This window comes from Salmo salar, chromosome ssa02 (assembly GCF_905237065.1).
Source record: "Salmo salar chromosome ssa02, Ssal_v3.1, whole genome shotgun sequence".
NCBI lineage: Eukaryota > Metazoa > Chordata > Actinopteri > Salmoniformes > Salmonidae > Salmo > Salmo salar.
The window spans coordinates 72,036,800-72,057,020 of record NC_059443.1 but is presented as its reverse complement, the minus strand read 5'-3'; the positions used below and the strand labels follow the sequence as shown (position 1 = coordinate 72,057,020).

At 43.8% G+C, this 20,221-nt stretch overlaps 1 protein-coding gene across 3 annotated transcripts; it reads left to right on the top strand.

Annotated features, from left to right (window-relative positions):
- The first annotated feature begins 3,831 nt into the window (after positions 1-3,831).
- Positions 3,832-15,578, top strand: LOC106592096 (alpha-2-macroglobulin). Of its 3 annotated transcripts, none has more exons than XM_045709520.1 (37): positions 3,832-3,908; positions 4,291-4,378; positions 4,557-4,737; positions 5,089-5,245; positions 5,456-5,508; positions 5,854-5,874; positions 6,114-6,279; positions 6,376-6,460; positions 7,130-7,280; positions 7,372-7,492; positions 7,895-8,004; positions 8,100-8,273; positions 8,615-8,848; positions 9,175-9,241; positions 9,320-9,462; positions 9,553-9,702; positions 10,029-10,181; positions 10,298-10,385; positions 10,541-10,688; positions 10,940-11,165; positions 11,250-11,376; positions 11,445-11,566; positions 11,654-11,705; positions 11,776-11,859; positions 11,960-12,136; positions 12,480-12,555; positions 12,687-12,843; positions 12,919-12,993; positions 13,385-13,547; positions 13,712-13,902; positions 14,117-14,332; positions 14,436-14,560; positions 14,758-14,848; positions 14,928-14,996; positions 15,100-15,205; positions 15,317-15,370; positions 15,488-15,578. In XM_045709520.1, the coding sequence occupies exons 2-36, from the start codon at positions 4,293-4,295 to the stop codon at positions 15,355-15,357; spliced, it is 4,386 nt and encodes a 1,461-aa protein (XP_045565476.1). In that variant the 5' UTR covers positions 3,832-3,908; positions 4,291-4,292; the 3' UTR covers positions 15,358-15,370; positions 15,488-15,578. The 3 variants fall into 3 exon arrangements, with proteins under 3 accessions (XP_045565476.1, XP_045565472.1, XP_045565474.1); XM_045709516.1 differs by having other exon boundaries at positions 9,317-9,462; XM_045709518.1 differs by having other exon boundaries at positions 3,834-3,908; positions 9,317-9,462; positions 10,544-10,688.
- The last annotated feature ends 4,643 nt before the right edge of the window (positions 15,579-20,221 follow it).

Sequence of the window (20,221 nt, the reverse complement as noted above, 5' to 3'; positions counted from 1 at the left end):
ACAGGAATACTCATCCAACCCTCTTTAGAACACAGGAATACTCATCCAACCCTCTTTAGAACACAGGAATACTCATCCAACCCTCTTTAGAACACAGGAATACTCATCCAACCCTCTTTAGAACACAGGAATACTCATCCAACCCTCTTTAGAACACAGGAATACTCATCCAACCCTCTTTCGAACACAAGAATACTCATCCAACCCTCTTTAGAACACAGGAATACTTATCCAACCCTCTTTAGAACACAGGAATACTCATCCAACCCTCTTTAGAACACAGGAATACTCATCCAACCCTCTTTAGAACACAGGAATACTCATCCAACCCTCTTTAGAACACAGGAATACTCATCCAACCCTCTTTAGAACACAGGAATACTCATCCAACCCTCTTTAGAACACAGGAATACTCATCCAACCCTCTTTAGAACACAGGAATACTCATCCAACCCTCTTTAGAACACAGGAATACTCATCCAACCCTCTTTAGAACACAGGAATACTCATCCAACCCTCTTTAGAACACAGGAATACTCATCCAACCCTCTTTAGAACACAGGAATACTCATCCAACCCTCTTTAGAACACAGGAATACTCATCCAACCCTCTTTAGAACACAGGAATACTCATCCAACCCTCTTTAGAACACAGGAATACTCATCCAACCCTCTTTAGAACACAGGAATACTCATCCAACCCTCTTTAGAACACAGGAATACTCATCCAACCCTCTTTAGAACACAGGAATACTCATCCAACCCTCTTTAGAACACAGGAATACTCATCCAACCCTCTTTAGAACACAGGAATAGCATAACATTGACTCTAAGTTTTATCTAGTAAAAAACAGAACCAAGACCAAGTAATAGGAATAATAGGCAATAGTCTCCTAAGTGTCTCATTCTGACCCACTGTACAGCAGCACCACCTGGGGGACAGTTATATAAATGCATTTCAGAAAATAAAGAGCACATTTCTAATATATGTTTGTTGTTGTAAAAAGTAATATGATATTTACAGAAAAAAAAAATGTAATTTTCCTTAAAGTATATGTATATTTTATTACTAATGTTACGGCCCTGACTACAACAACAAAATACTTAAATACATGTAATTTTGTCCTTGAAACCTTTAATCAAAATATTGTAGAATTCCGTTCATTCCTATGGAGGAATGCTCCTACTGGGGAGTGCCAATATGGTAGACCAGCGGTTTCAAAGCATAGAGAATGATAGAGGCCTCTAGTGGCCAAAAGGCTGTATAGCATGGGCAGCACCATTTAGAGCTTCCACCATTTTTATGTACTCAACTGGGTGGGACTTCCAACTTCATTGGCTGATCACTCCTGGTGACCATGTTGGAGAGATGTCCTACTGGGACAGCCAATCGTGAGAAAGAAAACTGACTACTTCAAAATGGATATTGCCTCATGCTGTCACAGACGCTATAGAGTACCACAGTATTAGTCATAATACCCATAAAACCTAGTGGTCAAACAAGGAAATGGTTATCATAAAGAACTACAGGTGATGATCTGGACCAGACCGCTGAATCGAGGCAAATTTAAGAATCTCTGGATTAACTATCTAATGTTAGGTAAATTTAGTAATGAATACATTTATTTAAATTGACAATTCTATGAACTTTTTTATTTTATGAGGCAAGTCAGTTAAGAACAAATTCTTATTTTTAATGACAGCCTAGGAAAAGTGGGTTAACTGCCTGTTCAGGGGCAGAACGACAGATTTATACCTTGTCAACTCAAGGGATTTGAACTTGCAATCTTTCGGTTACTAGTCCAACGCTCTAACCACTAGGCTACACTGCCACCCCCTGTTTTGCACAAGTTTTAAATTGACACAATACCTGTTAGCAAAGGTGTCAACTAGAGATGATGTGCAGGAGCTTGCAGGGATTTGTAGTTTTGCATGATGTCTACTTTGATGCTAATTAGCATTTTCAAATCTGAGTGTAAATGGAGCAGAATATATTGATAAAAGTCACCTTGTCTGAGAGAAATTTACATGGTTATCAAAACATCACGCCAGGGTAAGCCTAAATGAAACACAGCCCTTATTTGAAGTATTTCTGCTGATGTAAAAACATTTGATTTTGATTGAGAAAAAAAAAATTGACTACAGCAAATTGGAGATTGCCTCAATGGCGCTGCCCGTGCGCTCACAGACGCTATAATGGGAATGAAATGGGGATTTCTCTATTATTCTCTATGATCTCAATGGCGTCATAGGGAAGAGCTCAATTGCATACTCCTCGCACCCTCTTTCCTCGTCTCCTTCTCAAAACCCATTGAAGGAAAAGGTCAGAGGGGCGGGACCTTTGACTTTCTCATCCAATGGGTTTTGAGGAGGAGAGAGGACGTAAGGAATATGCAATTGAGATCTTCCAATGTGTAGTGTGTCTGAAAGTAGGCGTTATGAAAGATGTGGGTGGATCAACAGAAGTGGGTGTATGGAAAGCGAATCAGCTAATTGGGTAGATTTGTTGCCACTCAAATTTTGAGTGGCTGATTGGGCTACACAACTTGATAAACCAGTGTAGCATATTAGCTATTCTCCTAACCTACCAAGTTAATTCTCCTATCCTGCCACGTTAATTCTCCTAACCTGCCATATTAATTATCCTATTCTGCCGCGTTAATTCTCCTAACCTGCCATATTAATTATCCTAACCTGCTACGTTAGTTCTCCTAACCTGCCATGTTATAGATAAAAGGATAAATAGTGTACTGCTTTTAAACATGTAACATTTTTTCTCCTCTGACAAAACAAAAGCTGATTCAAACTGGGTTTGGCAGATTTCAAAACTCTTCTGCAGTAGGATACACTATCCTCAATGAAAGGTGGCTATCGAGGAGGGGAGCCTCTCAGGCCCACCCATAGCTGCGCCCCTGCCCAGTTATGTGAAATCCATAGATCAGGGCCCAATGAATTTATTTCAGATGACTGATTTCCTTATATGATCTGTTACTCTGCAAAATCTTTGAAATTGTTGCATGTTGTGTTTATATTTTTGTTTAGTATAGATAGCTTTTTATAAACAATGGTTTGTTGTTGCGTTTAACTCCTGAAAGTTCTCGAGGTAATTTCAGTAGTAGATGACAGAGGTCAGCGTGTGGAGAAATGGGAGCTCAGGATGATAGAGGAGTTTCCCACTAGTAATAACCAGTTGGAGGGCCGATCAAGTGGATTTTTCCCAGTCCTATGTGGTAATTTCCCATTTCCCACTTGGATACGAACGCATCAATAGTGTAAGCAATTCAGGGTTTATATAGGCCTACATCTGATCTGGACCGGGAGGAGTTTGCACACGGTGATACGGGATTACATTCGTTTTGTAACCGGGCTGCCTTCCGGCATGAGCCAGGTGCTGCCAAAGACGAAATCGGTTCAAAACAACGTGATGTAGGTTAAGCACGTGGAGTAATGATTTAGGATAATGAGTTTAATATGCATGTCATAGGCCTAAGCGTTCTGTCTTGATAAAATCCCCATTATGTGCTTTAGCTACCTTTCCAATATTGGAAAATAAGAGCATTTTATCGAAAAGACATGTATGATCCTGAACGATGCACCATGCTGCCTTGTTGACTATTATGACCGGGCAACGCAGATTACTGTTCCATTTGAGCAGGCGCTCCTCCCTACCGGGTTTGCCCTGTGACGTGCACCCCGGTTCAGCCTAATCGAACGCCTTTAATATCCAGCAGGTGTGCGCGCTTAGTAATTATAAAACAAATCCGGAACAAGCCGCGCACCTGCAGGATATTTAAAAGGACGTGACCGAGTCGACTCATTTCTAAATCGATAAATAAATCGCGGTGGTGAGTGTACCTAGACCACAGGTGTTACGGCAACTTGTGGTGCAATCATTCCCATAACAACAGGTCGGCGGTTAACTTCTAAGAACTTAACGCTTAACATTTTTTTCATTCATCTGATCTTTTACAGGCTATACCAAATGCACTGTAAAAGGGTTTAGTAACATAGTAGACTATGCACACTAGACTAACATTGATGTTAGCCACTCTCACTCAGATATCATTAAAATGGCATAGTCATGGGGGAATGTGTAGAATTGCAGGAAATAAGAGTGCATTTGACAACTTTCTGCTCATTGGCAAAATTAGTATAATTGCATGAAATTGATCATACAACTGTTAAATACCTTGCCCAATGGTAGAATGACAGGAAATTAATTTTCAGTAGGCAGGTCTTCCCAGTAGGAATACTAAGTTGTAACTGGTTTGGTTTATTTTTCTCCTTTAGTCATGGTTCTTCCTGGGCTTGAGGTTTGGAGATGGATACTCTTTGCCTGCATTCACTGGCTTTGTGTCTGTCAAGAGACTCCAAGACCGTAAGTAAATCTGCAGTCACAAGTTAGACTTGCTTGTCTCGGTTTAATGTTCTGTCAGCAGATTTAGAGCCATTTTTCATCTACCCTTTCTGCAGATCTTTATCCCCCCTGTATATTTCACCTGGCTTTGTGTTTAGAGGTGTACTGATTTTCCCGTTGCCGGGTGTGTTCTCTGTAGGGTTTACATGGTAGCCATTCCTGCAGTGATCCAGGCAGGCTCAGAGGCCAAGCTTTGTGCCAGCCTTCTGCAGCCCAACGAGACCCTGGTCATGACCATATCTCTGATGGCCGACGGGCAGAACAAAACACTTCTCCACGAGACTTCTGACCAAGAGTTTCACCGCTGCTTCCAGTTTCAGGTCAGCCCAGCACTGGTGGACATCTAGAGCCATTCCAATAAGAGTGTACTGTACTTCTCAGCTTTGATGCATCGCTTAGGTTGTTTGTGCAATGCCAGCTTGTGGCCTACCAGAACTTTTCTTCCGATTCAGGTTTTGATTGCATGCTAGTGTATATACTATGGAAACAATTTATATATGTAACTTAAAGTACGCTGAGTGCATAATGTGATCCCTGCAGGAGTTACACGCTCTACCTTGAAGTTGCTAGTGGCACGCTCTTACCAGCTGGGCCACACGGCACCACATTTTAATGTCCTATGTTATCGGTCCGTTAGTTCACCGGTGTTGCTCTGTCTCGGTGTCTGACAGGCCCCTCATGTGAAGAGCGACGAAGTGCACAACTTTAAGGTGGAGGTTCGAGGGGTAACATTTCTATCAACAGAGGAGAGAAGGGTCATGATCAAACCCTACGGCCCCATGACGTTCATCCAAACGGACAAACCAATCTACAACCCAGGACAAACGGGTAATGTTAGAGCCACTGGTCTGGTCCTGTCCACTCTGCGTGGCTTATGAGGATTGTAGAGGGAAACGGTAGACATCTGAAGAGCCTCGTTGTTCAGGAATGTGGTGCAGATGCAGTAAACCCACTGGGTTCACTCAGGATGGAAATCCTCAACCAGTATTTCTGGGAATCCTTGGAATTTTCTAATATTCTTATTGTGTTTGTCTACAGTGCATTTTAGAGTCGTCACCTTGGATACCAATTTTAGCCCTGTCAATCAGTTGGTGAGTTGGAAATATAATATTGAAAATAGTCTTTTAGGTCAGTCTCTACTATTTCAAAGCCAAATACAGAAGTGTGGCAATACTGTGATGGCCATAGCAATCTGGTATTATGTGACACTATGTGCAGCCAGCCAGGACATGGGGTTTCCATTCATGTTGGTCAGAATAGAATCATCTCTTCCTGAGATTGAATTGCCATTCCCAGTGCAAATGCTACATGTGATGTTTACGTTAAGCCACCAAGCCAATAGTTCCTGTGGTTGTAGACAGTTATGCTCCCCTGCTGTTTTGGAATTGGTGTTATTAATGAAACATGAACCCATCTCTTGTCTTTGCCCTTCACAGTACAACATTGTGGAACTTGAGGTAAGATCCTTGTTAGTCTAACTTTATGTTGACTGTCAGTGTAAATACTGCAACATTATGACTCCCCCAGCTAGCTAGCTAGGTCCTCATTTCCACCTACTGTAGAACGTAGCCAAATACTTCCAGTCAGCTTTGTGTGATCTGGGCCCCCTTCAGTAAATGCATGTTGCAGATAGAAATGTCATGAATAGAGCTGACTCCTTGTCCTGCTGAAGGTTCCCCTTCCTATGAACCAACAGGATGTTAATCACAACCGGATTGGACAGTGGGTCAACACTACATCCAGTGGCAACATTCTGCAGCTTTCTCACCCCCTGAACTCTGAAGCACCTGTAGGATCCTATACCATTGTAGTGTGGATTGGTGAAGAGAAAATCTACCACAACTTCAAAGTAGAAAAGTATGGTAGGTTGAGTTTCTCTTTCATGCTAGGTAATGTTGAATGGATGCATCACAATCCTGGAACGTTCTAGAGTTGACTGCTGTTCTTTTTCTCTGTAGTTTTGCCCAAGTTTGAGATCCAGATGAACCTCACTGACAAGATCAGCGTTGTTCAAGAAGAGTATGAAGTGAAAGTGTGTGCAGAGTGAGTAAACACTATTGGTGATTTGCAATGTATTGTAGTTAGTCCACTAAATGTCATTCTAGTCTCATTACGCTAATGCAGACCTGGGTTGAAATACTATTAGAAGTATTTAATTTACTTTCACATTTGAAAGTAAGGATTTGGATCTTTGAAAATACAAGTAAATCACATTTTATTGGTCACAACGCGGGTGCAGCAATATGTAACAATTTCACAAATATCTAAGGAATGATCAATGTCAGAGGTATAGAATACAGTATATACATATGAGATGGTGTGACTAGTATTCCAATGATTTCAAGTCTGTAGGCAGCAGCCTCTGCTAGTACTGTAGCTTCATGTGGAAATTGTTTAAAATCTAAATATGCATTAATGAGCCATGCTAATTGAAGACCTATAGTGCTGCTGAGATTTGTTAGTGGCATTTACATGAACAGCGGGTTCTTAGGTCATAAAGCGTCTGGGATTAGGATCAGGTCCCACCCTGACATGTGACCTTGTTCATTATGATCTATAGTTAAAACTGATCCCATTCTGAGGCTCTATGAAGACAGGTCCAGATTCATTGACCATGTTAAATACGTGACTTAAAGCCTTTAGGTGTTCTGTTTTTAATATGGTAACTGGATGTAGGAAATTGACACTTGTCTTGTTGTGAATTGAAATCAGATACACGTATGGGCAGCCTGTACCTGGTAAAGCAGGGGTGAAGTTGTGCCGACCCTTGGTGGACAATGCAGTGATACCAATAACAATTGATGAGAGAAATCCACAAGGAGTTCCTGATTACACACCTCCATGCCACAAAGAGTCAATAGAGGTTTGTATGCTTTCCTATAACTAGTAGTGCTGTATTTACCAACGGATTACATTTAAATCTGTTTTTGTGTGGTTCTGCTTGCTTTTCCTAGATGGACCATACTGGCTGTGCTTCTTATGCCTTCAACTTGGCAATTTTCACAAAGAATGCAGGAGAGAAATTGCTGGGAGACGTGTTTAGTTTCCGTGCAGAAGTTCAGGAGGAGGGGACAGGCAAGTCCTCTATCACAATCATTATGAGATGCATCATGTAATTTACTCAATACAAACCCTTCATTTCACTTCAGCTGATGGCAATGTAACTATTGCCTGTTTCATTAGATCAGGGTTTCCCTAACTGTCCTGGGGCCCCCCCTGGGTTCACGTTTTGGTTTTTGCCCGAGCGCTACACGGCTGACTCAAATAACCATCTGGTAATGTAGTTTTGATGCTTTGAATCAGCTGTTGTGCTAGGGCAAGAAACTACAAGGTGCACCCGGGGGAGGGGGGGGGTCCAGGACTGAGTTTGGGTTACTCTGCGTTGGCTCAAGGTTGGTAAAGCAATTGAGTTTCTGCATGGTGTTGGTACTGGTAATTGTGAAATATAGCATCCTATTATTTGTCTTCATTTGACAGGTATTACACTGTCAGAGGAAAAAAATGTAGAGCTCTCCTATGTGATTGGAGAATTCACATTTGTTGACACACCCCAAATCTATGAGCATGGATCAATTATCGAAGGCAAGGTAAGTCCAAATGGTGTTCTTGTGGATGCTTTTTGTTTGTCCTGCTTCCTGAAGTACCAGTATGTGGTGTCACTTCATTCATACCTTTTCCTCAGATAAATGCTGTTCGCTTTAACAACACACCCATCTCTGACATGTTAGTCTACCTGTTTGAGGAGAAAGGCTGGTCCTCATATCTACGACTACAGAACCTAACCACGGACAGTCGTGGTATTGCCAGGTTCTCGGTCAACACAACCAGTATGCCCAAAGAGAATATTAACCTCGTAGTAAGTATGATTCCTTGTCGGTTTGAGAGACTTTATACTCCATGCCTGGAGACCGTAAGGGGTGCGTGTTTAGTTTGTTGCCCTACGCAGCTGACTTCAAATAATGAACTCTTCATCCAGATTTGAATCAGCTGTGCAGTGTTGTGGGGGGGGGGTAAACGCTGCCCTAAGGCCATGACCCTAACGTGCTGTGACCAAGATGGGCTAGGTGGAAGTAAGGTGGATCTGTTATTGTATTGTTTCCCGTCATCCTCTCAGATCCCCACTGTATATAGGACGGGGTCTAGGGGTTGATTTAGGATTGGGCCTTTAGTTAGACTCTTCCTTTTGTTCCTTTCCAGGTGAGTGACACCCCACAAGTGGAGTACCCAGGATACAGGGTCCCCTATTTCAACAGAGGGCAACACGTCCTCTCACTGATCCAGCCCGCTGCCCCAGACAGTAAACCGTCCAGCTCCCTGGCTATTCAGAAGATGGAGAAACCACTGGCATGTGGGCAGGCAGTGTCAATCACCATCCGCTATGCCATCGTAGGGGAGACTGTCCCAAAGGGCTCTGTGGATGTCCTCTACCTGGTGAGTAGAACCAGGAACAACCTGCAAACCCATGGTGCCTCTGAAATGGCACCATATTTCCTAGTTGCACTCCTTTTGACCAGGATCATTTCAGACGTTGCCCCAGCCACACTTTCAAAGGAAGGATGTTCCTATACTGCACCAATACTCCTAATCAACCACGGTAACCCAAGCTAGCTCATGTTACAAATTGGAATTCGTAGCCTATATGAAATGGATGATGGACATCCACAACATAACGTATCATACTAATTGGAGTCCTGGATTTGTTTACCAGGTTGCAGTGGCTCCTCTGAGTTGCTGAGAACTGTTCCCTTTCCCTCCAGGCCTTATCCAGAGGGGTCATAGTTCAGCATGGACACATCAATGTTACTGTGCAGCAGGACAGTCCTGGTGAGTGAGTTTCATTAAGTGATTCTGACCGTTCTGGAAGGTGCTTGATGACAGTGACCTGCTCTTGCGTTGCAGTAGCTGAGGGTGACGTCACCTTGAAGTTGGCAGTGGTTCCAGAGATGGCACCGGTGGTTCAGCTCCTGGTGTACAGTATGCTACCCAGTGAGACTGTCATTGCCCACAGCATGAACTTCCCCACTGAGAAATGCTTCAGGAACCAGGTGTGTGCAGGAGTCTGTCATTGTTGCCACTTTATGAAAGGTGTCCAGTATTTCCATACCTGGAGTAATGGTATCTGATGTGTATGCCAGGTGTTGGTGGCGTTCTCGCCCTCCAACGCTGTCCCAGGGGAGGAGAACACCCTGCGTCTCTCGGCCCAGCCCGGTTCCCTCTGTGGCCTCAGTGCTGTGGACCAGAGTGTTGGCATCATGGAGCCAGGGAAGAGGCTGGATGCTGACAAGGTAACGGAGCTCCTGAAGTGAACAACAGTGGTACCACCATACCTACAGTTTTGGTGGTGCTGGGAATACAACCAGTGACTACAGCAGACATGGAGTGGATCTGTTCACTGGTTATTTGGGGAGCTTTTATCAAATGTAATGAGACTCGTTCTCTGGCTTGACGCCCACTTTCTATTGACTCTGGGTAACTGGAAAGCACCTCCTTATTGACGTTTAGCAATGGAAAACCAAAATTGAGTGTCCTTTTATTCAAGGGCAAGTAGTCCTCCCACTTTCAGTCCCCAATGAACAAGAGAATTTCAAGCCTCCCTCTTGTCCCATTCCAGATATTTGATTTGTTACCAGTCAAGGAGACGACCTATATTCCCTACGAGCTTGAAGATCCAGTAGCATGTTTACGTGTTAGACCAAGGAGATTCATAATGCCATACCCATATGGACCGTCTGAGGAGACAAATGATCCTTATGCAGTTTTTCAGGTAAATATTTCTGCCCTGTTTTCTCAACTGTTACAATGTGTTCATCTTCCACTGTTAAACTTAATAGAATGACAAACGGACATTTATTAATAATTAGTTGTTTCTGACATTTCTAGACACTGGGACTGAAGCTAGCGACTAACCTGGATATAAGAGTACCTTCCTGCCTCAGTTACCAGGGGAACCAGTACCGTCGCTCCTATGGTGAGATGTCCTTATTCTCATCATTGCCACAAGTCTTTAATGAACCTTGGGAAATGGATTACCTTTTGCTAGAATAACAAAGCCTGGTTAAACTGGTCTGAGCACAGCATTCAGTCCATTTTTAACTTGACAATAATGGGCATGTTTTGTGTTAGTAGTAGCTTACAGCCAAATGGCTAGGCCTGGATCAGCGGGTCCTAGACGTGAAATGGCTGTGGCACTTGCCGCTCCACCTCCGCCACCCATACAGACGGTCCGTACATTCTTCCCTGAGACGTGGATTTGGGATCTTGTGGAAGTTGGGTAAGTGCTCTGCGCAGTGAGGCTGACCTCTGGTGAAAGCCCTCTTAGCTCTTGCCTCATATCAAAACAGTGGTGTAGATTAGGAACAACTGTAGGCCAGCTTTCTCTTAGGAAAGACCCTTTGACCTCAATGGGTGTCCCTGGTTAGATAAAGCTTAAATGCATTTGGAACAACAAATGGTGTTGAAATTAGTCCTACTCCATTGTACACTTGGTGGCTTTCTGTTTGAACTCTGACCTCTGTATTCCAGGGAGTCTGGATCAGCAGATGTCCCCCTGACAGTCCCAGACACCATCACCACCTGGGAGACTGAGGTCTTCTGCCTGGCCCCCAGTGGCTTCGGTCTGGCTCCTCTGGTGGAGCTCACGGTCTTCCAGCCCTTCTTCCTGGAGCTCACCCTGCCCTACTCAGTCATCCGGGGAGAGCGCTTTGAGCTGAAGGCCACCGTGTTTAATTACCTCTCCAAGTGCATCATGGTACGACAGTGCACCAGGATGGTTTCTTGAGTTGTATTGTTTTTGTCGTACCATGTTATCTTACGACGTGTTCCTCTTTGGCAGGTTTCTGTGACTCCAGCTCTTTCCTCCGACTACACTCTCACACCTGTGCGTGATGTCCAGGACTCCTCGTGCTTGTGTGCCAATGGACGAAAGACCTTCAGTTGGACAATGGCCCCCTCTGTCCTGGGTTAGTCTTCATTCAACTGTTGAAATGGCAGAATGGATGTCAACCTGAGTTGTGTAACCTGTGTGTAGGGGTTTTGAACGTGTCCGTTAGTGCAGCGGCTGTCCAGTCCCACGCTGCGTGTGGCAACGGGGTTGTGAACGTACCGGAGAGAGGACGCGTTGACACAGTCACACGGGGCCTGCTGGTGAAGGTATGTAGTCTACTGCTGTTAGGTTGCACAGATAGTGTCTGGTGTAACTGCCTCTGAAAAGAATCCCTCTCCTCTCCTCTCCTCCAGGCTGAGGGAACAGAGAAGAGCCACACCTACAACTGGTTGCTGTGTCCTACTGGTCAGTAATGAATCAGCGTTCACGGTGGTTGATGTGATCATCTTCATTCAGTGCATCTTTGTGTCCACAGGAGAAGCTCTGACAGAGGAGGTGGAAGTACAACTCCCCCAGAATGTGGTGGATGGCTCTGCTAGGATTTCCCTCTCTGTTCTGGGTAAAATAAACCATTGTGTAGTGGTGGGAAGACAACCCTTCTCCAGTGCTGCTGTTTGCTAAAGAGGACAGTGTAACAGAAGTCCCTTGTTTCTCTGTAGGGGACATCCTGGGTCGGGCCCTCAACAACCTGGATGGACTGTTGCAGATGCCGTATGGGTGTGGGGAGCAGAATATGGCCCTGCTCTCCCCCAATATCTACATCCTGGAGTACCTGCGGAATACAAATCAGCTCACGCCAGCCATCCTAGACAAGGCCACCAAGTTCCTCACTAGTGGTAGGAGAGTCCCTTAAAATCTGTCTTGATTAGACACCAAATCCACAAACCGGGCTGGATTTGTCCAACTAGAGGATTTAGGTTTCTATTTTAAAGTGTACCCTGCTGTCATGGTAACGATGGAGCTACATAACAGATGGATTCCTACTGAAGTCATTTGATGGTAGAATATTGACACTGTCTCATAGTGCAGGACTCTCCAACCCTGGTCTAGCTCCCCTTCTAATAATTAGCTGGCTGAATGGGGTTAATTACAGCTTGGTTGGAGGGTAGCTCTCCATGAACGGGGTTAGGGAGCAGAACAACCACTTGGTCACTGTTCATGCTAAAAACCCACCGGCAGGTTACCAAAGGCAGCTGAACTACAAGAATGCTGATGGTGCGTACAGCACGTTTGGACAAGGCTTGGGGAACACCTGGTGAGTACTTGGCTTGTTTTTCACCTACTGGTAGTTTCAATGACGGATAGGACAGTTGACATGTGATGTCATGACTTGGAGCTTGACGATATTATGTCAGGGCTTTTAAATGAATCCGCTTCTTTCTTCAGGCTGACTGCTTTTGTCTTGAGATCCTTTGGCAAAGCCCAGTCTTTCATCTATGTTGACCCGGCGACAATGGAGCAGTCCAAGACTTGGTTGGAACGTCAACAAGGCAAACATGGCTGTTTCAGAGCTTTAGGGAAGCTCTTGAACAACAGAATGAAGGTATTTATATTGCTAACAAACTGAAGGATGTTAAATGTGGCTAGATGCAGTTAGTATTTTAACATTGTTTTCTAGGGTGGAGTGACGGATGAAGTCACACTGACGGCTTACATCACTGCTTCAATGCTGGAGCTCAACATGTCCGTGTCGGTAAGTAGCTTCACTCCACGTAACCGTTTCTCGCAAGTAATTTAGCCTCCTGTATGAAATCAACTGTCATGTAAAGATTCTACAATGACGTAGCCTATGAAATAACAAAGAATGGGCGTTACATAAGCAGATCTGAATCTGTTACTACTGATATGTGCTCCAGCTTGAATCTCTCTAGCCTGGTCCCAGATCTGTTTGTATTGTCTGCTTTCACCTTTATTTTAAGAATCCCATTGAGACCAAGGCGCCCTGCATATACACAATTTATAATATTTACAAGGAAAAAATGATCCCTTTCCTCAGCAAAAAGCTGTCACTAATCAACAATTTGAACGGAACCCAGTCCAGGCTGGCTTGTGTCTTAATGTGCTGCTGTTATTCTGTGCTCCAGGATCCTGTTGTGGACCACAGCTTGTCTTGCCTGAAGAACTCCACCAGTGATATGTCCAACACCTACGCTACTGCTCTGCTGGCCTACACCTTCACCCTGGCAGGTGACATGGAGACACGGGCCCGGCTTCTGCAGCACCTCGACACCATCTCATTTCAAGAGGGTGAGCTATATCTGTTAGTGCTGTCTTCCTAAAAGTGCAAACCTTTGTCCAATCAAACAGCCAAAGTTGATTTGGGGAGGTCAGAACTTTGTTTGGTCTAGTCTGTATTAGGTTTAAGACTAAGCTAGTCCTTATCCTGACGTGGGTGTGTGTGTGCTCCTCAGGGGGTCTCCTGCACTGGTCCCAGTCCTCCTCGGAGACCTCACCCTCCCTGGAGGTGGAGATCAGCTCCTACGTTCTGCTGGCGTCCCTCAGTGCCTCTTCTCGGTCTACCTCTGACCTGGGCTACGCCTCCCGCATCGTCAGGTGGCTGGTGAGGCAGCAGAACGCCTACGGAGGCTTCTCCTCCACACAGGTATACTTCCCAAACACCAGTGGTCTGAAATGGCACCCTGTGCACTAGTACAGGCAGAACTCTGTGTTCTTCATGTCTAACCTGGTGAGGCTCACTTCCACTGGTACAGGGAATTGGGATATAGTCACTTTAGCAACTGTTCAATTTGGAAAAATCTACCCTTTAAAAACAGTGTTTGTCATTGAAGGTATTGTCCTGTGGTCTGTATGTCTAGGACACCGTGGTGGCCCTCCAGGCCCTGGCTCTCTACTCCACCAGGGTGTTCAGTAGAGGAGGAGCCAGCACAGTGACGCTACGGTCTCCCAGTGGGGAACGGTGCCTCTTCCATGTGAACCAAAACAACAAGCTTCTGTACCAGGAGAGGGCGCTGCAGGACACAGAAGGGAAGTACAGCGTTGAAGTGAAGGGCAGTGCTTGTGCCTCAGTGCAGGTCAGTGAATACACATCTCTGCTCCCAGTCCTGTGGCGCAAGATGCGCTTTAATATACATTACAGGGAAGATGGTTTCCCTGACTTCCTCTTCTCTATCCCAGGTGGTGCTCCACTACAACGTCCCTACTCCTACCAGAAGCACAACGCTCAGTATCCAGGTGACTCCAGAGGTGGACTGCAACATCAAGTCTTTGAGACCCAGAGTCACGCTGAAGCTCCAGTCTCGGTAAGAATGAAGGACCCATTTGTATTAATTCTTTAAAATGTGTAATCTTGGAGCATGACTTGCAGAATGGGTTTGACCCAAATGAATCAGTGTTATTGACCTTCAGTCAGAATGCTTATTTGGCAGCCTGGTCTTTATGGCTAAAATAATCCAAGCATTTGATTATTAAAAGCGGTTGTCAATCATGTCTTTCTCAGATATCATGGAAAGGAGCTCACCACCAATATGATTCTAGTGGATTTGAAAATGCTCTCTGGGTTTTCCCCAGATCCAGACTCTTTGGGGAGGGTGAGTTGTTGTGGTGTGACCTTTATCCATGGTGGTCTTTTTTTGTTGTCCATGCAATATCAATGACTTGTCTTCACAGCTGAGGGGTTCAAGTCAAGTGGATCGTGTTGATATCAAAGATGACCATGTGTTAATGTACCTGACGGAGGTGAGGTGGAAACCATTCACATGGCACTCCATATAATGGGCTTCATTTAAAAAGAATAGGTTTTGCTGTATAATGAGCAATATGTTTGTTTTTCTCCCAACAGCTGACATCGCTATTGCCTTTCCACATCACCCTGGACATCATACAGGAGCTCCCAGTACAGAATCTAAAGCCAGCGGTGGTCAAAATCTATGACTACTACCAGCCAAGTAAGTTGCTCTACTAACCCTCCCAAAATGTCATTTTTCTTCTCCCTCTTCTGAGGAACATTTGGGCAACTTGTTTTCATTTACTCAGACTAACCTGTCTTACGGTTACAGGTGACCAGGCTGAGACAGAATACGTCTTCCCTTGCAAGTAGGGGTTCCAAGCTGGTGAGCTATTTTAAATCTCGAATTATTATTGACTCATACTATACATGTAGTATAAATGATTTAGGGAGCCAGTCTTCCTTTAATCGAAATGTTGGTAATGGATTTGCTCCTCGACAGATGGAAGAAGATGACATTGATGTCACACCTGCAACCCTTGAGACGTCTTTCAAGTGCTGAACTGGAAATAAAGTTTTTCATTAGAACCCTTTTCTGGAGCATTTTGTCACACTGATGAGCCTGGGGTACATTAAGCAATGTAATTGGGGGTACAGTTAACAGAGCAGCTCTCTGGAGGTCTAGTTTCCATCTGTGCTGTTAATCAGTGTAACTGTTTTACACAGCTTTGGGTTTTTGTTCCTCAGTCTGTCATGGACCCCTGTAGTTCTCATCAGGGAATGGGCTCAGGACACATTACCACTAAATGATATTAACATCTTCCAAGGGATTGAGTCCTGGCTATGATCTCCTGATGAATGGTGTGGCCAAGGCATGGCAAGATGTGGTGGTAAACACCTCCCAAATCAATGAGATTAACAGAACTGATGACCCAACAGCTACTATAGAGCCCTACTGACAACACGACTCACTAAAATGTATGCAAACATACTGGGATTAAGAGTGTGCTGTGACGCTCATGACCTGACAATGTGTTACGTGAATTAAGTTAACAATGTTCTTAACCTCCCTGGGCAAGGTGGGACATTTGCGTCCCACCTAGTCACTGACCTGCACTGAGGCACAAGCACTGCCCTTCAGTGGAATCGCGTGGCGTGAAATACAAATACCTCAAATGCTATAACTTCAATTTCTCAAACATATGACTGTTTTACACCATTTGAAAGACAAGACTCTCGTTAATCAAACCACATTGTCCGATTTCAAAAAGGCTTTACAGCGAAAGCAAAACATTAGATTATGTCAGGGTACTCTCCTGCCAAAAATAATCACACAGCCATTTTCAAAGCAAGCATATATGTCACAAAAACCACAGCTAAATGCAGCACTAACCTTTGAGCTTCATCACATGACACTCCTAGGACATTATGTTATACAATACATGCATGTTTTGTTCAATCAAGTTCATATATCAAAAACCAGCATTTTACATTAGCATGTGATGTTCAGAACTAGTGAATTTACTAAATTACTCAAGATAAACATAATTATTTTAAGAATTATAGATACAGAACTCCTCCTTTATGCAATCGCTGTGTCCGATTTTTAAAATAGCTTTTCGGTGAAAGCACATTTTGCAATATTCTGAGTAGATAGCCCGGCTAGCTATTTTGACACGCACCAAACTCAGATTTACTATAAGAAAAATTGGATTACCTTTGCTGTTCTTCGTCAGAATGCACTCCCAGGACTTCTACTTCAACACCCAATGTTGTTTTGGTTCCAAATAATCCATAGTTATATCCAAATGGCTGCGTTTTTGTTCTTGCGTTCAAGACCCTATCCGACAAAATATTCCATTACCGTACTTCGAAGCATGTCAAACGCTGTTTAAAATCAATTTTTGTGATTTTTCTGGTAAAATAGCGATAATATTCCAACCGGGAGACGTTGTATCCGTTCAAACACTGAAATAAGAAAATGGAGTCTTCACATGCACGCGCGCGCCAGTGTCATTGTTCTCAGAAGGAGCACTCTCCCAAACCCCTACTGTTTTTCGCTCAGAGACTGCAGAGTTATCATTCCACGTTCTGGCGCCCTCTGAGAGCCAATGGGAGCCTTAAATGTCACGTTACAGCAGAGATCCTGTATTTTTGAAAAAGAGGCTACAGAAGGCCAAGAAATGGTCAGACAGGGCTCTTCTCAGGTTTTGGCCTGCCATATGAGTTCTGTTATACTCAGACACCATTCAAACAGTTTTAGAAACTTTAGGGTGTCTACTAATTATATGCATATTCTAGTTTCTGGGCAGGAGTAATAACCAGATTAAATCGGGTACGTTTTTTTATCTGGCCGTGAAAATACTGCCCCCATATCCTAAACAGGTTAATTGACCATTTGAGTTATCTTGTTCGCATAGGACGGTAATTCTCTCACAAAACCTATTTTATAGCCTCTCCTGGTTAATTTACCACTTGTTAATTAACCATTTAAGTTATCCTATTTGCACAAAATCACCGTCCTATTTTTTTTTTATATCCCTTAATAACCTCTCGGCCACTTCACAAAGTAAAACACTGACCTCAATTATTAAGCTAGTTTTATTTATGGTAGTGCACATGTACCTCAGGTCTTCGCGGACCTGCTCCCTTATCGATTTTGTTAATACACAAAGTAAAAACACCTTAGTGAATCTGTGTAGAATAACTAAGCTCCTATTATTGATAAATTCCAAGTATTTAGAACATCAAATCCAAGATATCTTAAATCATTCCCCCAAATTCGTAAATAAAGATTTACTGACCTTCGTCTTGTAGGCTGGGAAAAGCAATGTTGGTTGGATTCCGTCACCGTCTCTGCCGACCTTAGGTATATGCCGGCCTGTTATGGAACCCCAATGTCAGGGGACAGGTCTTTAATTTACGGGTCAAAGACCCGCCCGTGCACGGTTTTCGGCGTGTCACCTTTGGACGACAGGGATTGGACGACAGGGACAGGCCCCTTTTCCTGTTACTTTCACAAGGTCGTCTTATCAACTATGCCCTGCTCATTTTGAAATAGTAACAGTGTCCTAGTCTTAAAAAGTCTACCTACTCACACACAGTATTGGATTATAGTCTTTAACACATCATTATAGAATTATTCATTCGAATACATTTCACAAAGTTATATGGTTTCAGAGTGGAATACTTTAGTCAAAACCTTAAACAGATCAATTATCTTATCACAATGGGAAAGAAAATACATTCTGGGTTGACTAATGTACAGTCGTGGCCAAAAGTTGAGAATGACAAATATACATTTTCAGTTTGTATGATGGCAATTTTCATATACTCCAGAATGTTATGAAGAGTGATCAGATGAATTGTGAAGTCCCTCTTTGCCATGCAAATGAACTGAATCCCCCCAAAAACATTTTCCACTGCATTTCAGCCCTGCCACAAAAGGACCAGCTTACATGTCAGTGATTTTCTGTCCTTAACACAGGTGTGAGTGATGAGGAGATCACTCTGTCATGCTGATTGAGTTCAAATAAGACTGGAAGCTTCAAAAGGAAGGTGGTGCTTGGAATCATTGTTCTTCCTCTGTCAACTATGGTTTCCTGCAAGGAAACACGTGCCGTCACCATTGCTTTGCACAAAAAGGGCTTCGCGGGCAAGGATATTGCTGCCAGTAAGATTGCACCTAAATCAACCGTTTTATCGGATCATCAAGAACTTCAAGGAGAGCGATTCAATTGTTGTGAAGAAGGCTTCAGGGCGCCCAAGAAAGTCCAGCAAGCGCCAGGACCATCTCCTGAAGTTGATTCAGCTGCGGGATCGGGGCACCACCAGTACAGAGCTTGCTCAGGAATGGCAGGTGTGAGTGCATCTGCACGCACAGTGAGGCGAAGACTTTTGGATAGCCTGGTGTCAAGAAGGGCAGCAAAGAAGCCACTTCTCTCCAGGAAAATCATCAGGGACAGACTGATATTGTGCAACAGTACAGGGATTGGACTGCTGAGGACTGGGGTAAAGTCATTTTCTCTGATGAATCCCCTTTCCGATTGTTTGGGGCATCTGGGGAAAAAAGCTTGTCCGGACAAGACAAGGTGAGCGCTACCGTCAGTCCTGTGTCATGCCAACAGTAAAGCATCCAGAGACCATTCATGTGTGGGGTTGCTTCTCAGCCAAGGTAGTGGGCTCACTCACAATTTTGCCTAAGAACACAGCCATGAATAAAGAATGGTACCAAAACATCCTCCGAGAGCAACTTCTCCCAACCATCCAGGAACAGTTTGGTGACGAACAATGCCTTTTCCAGCATGATGGAGCACCTTGCCATAAGGCAAAAGTGATAACTAAGTGGCTCGGAACACAACATCGATATTTTGGGTCCATGGCCAGGAAACTCCCCTGACCTTAATCCCATTGAACTTGTGGACAAACACAAACCCACAAATTCTGACAAACTCCAAGCATTGATTATGCAAGAATGGGCTGCCATCAGTCATGTGGCCCAGAAGTTAATTGACAGCATGCCAAGGCGGATTGCGCAGATCTTGAAAAAGAAGGGTCAACGCTGCAAATATTGACTCTTTGCATCAACTTCATGTAATTATCAATAAAAGCCTTTGACACTTATGAAATGCTTGTAATTATGCTTCAGTATTCCATACTAACATCTGACAAAAATATCTAAAGACACTGAAGCGGCAAACTTTGTGAAAAGGAATGTGTCATTAAAACTTTTGGCCACGACTGTACATGCTGAGCTGGCAAACTAAGCAATCACTGTACTTTCGACAGCAGTACAATACCAGATGTTTCGGTTCAGAGAAGATTGAACAAGCCCTCTTGATTGGACAGTACTCAGGAATTCTTAAACAATAGTGAACAAAAATATATCACCATGTGAAGTGTTCCCATGTTTCATGAGCTGAAATAAAAGTTCCAGAAATGTTCCAGAAGCACAAAAAAGCTCTGAAATTGCGCACAAATTTGTTTACATCCCTGCTGGTGAGCATTTTGACTTTGCCAAGATAATCCATCCACTTGACAGGTGGGACATTTTCAAGAACCTGATGACACATGTACGCCTTGTGCTGGGGACAATGAGGCCACTCTAAAATGTGCAGTTTTGTCGCAATCCCACAGCTGTCAAGTTGAAGGCGCGTGCAATTGGCATGCTGACTGCAGAAATGTCTGCCAGAGCTGTTGCCAGATAATTGAATCATTTCTCTACCATTACCCGCAT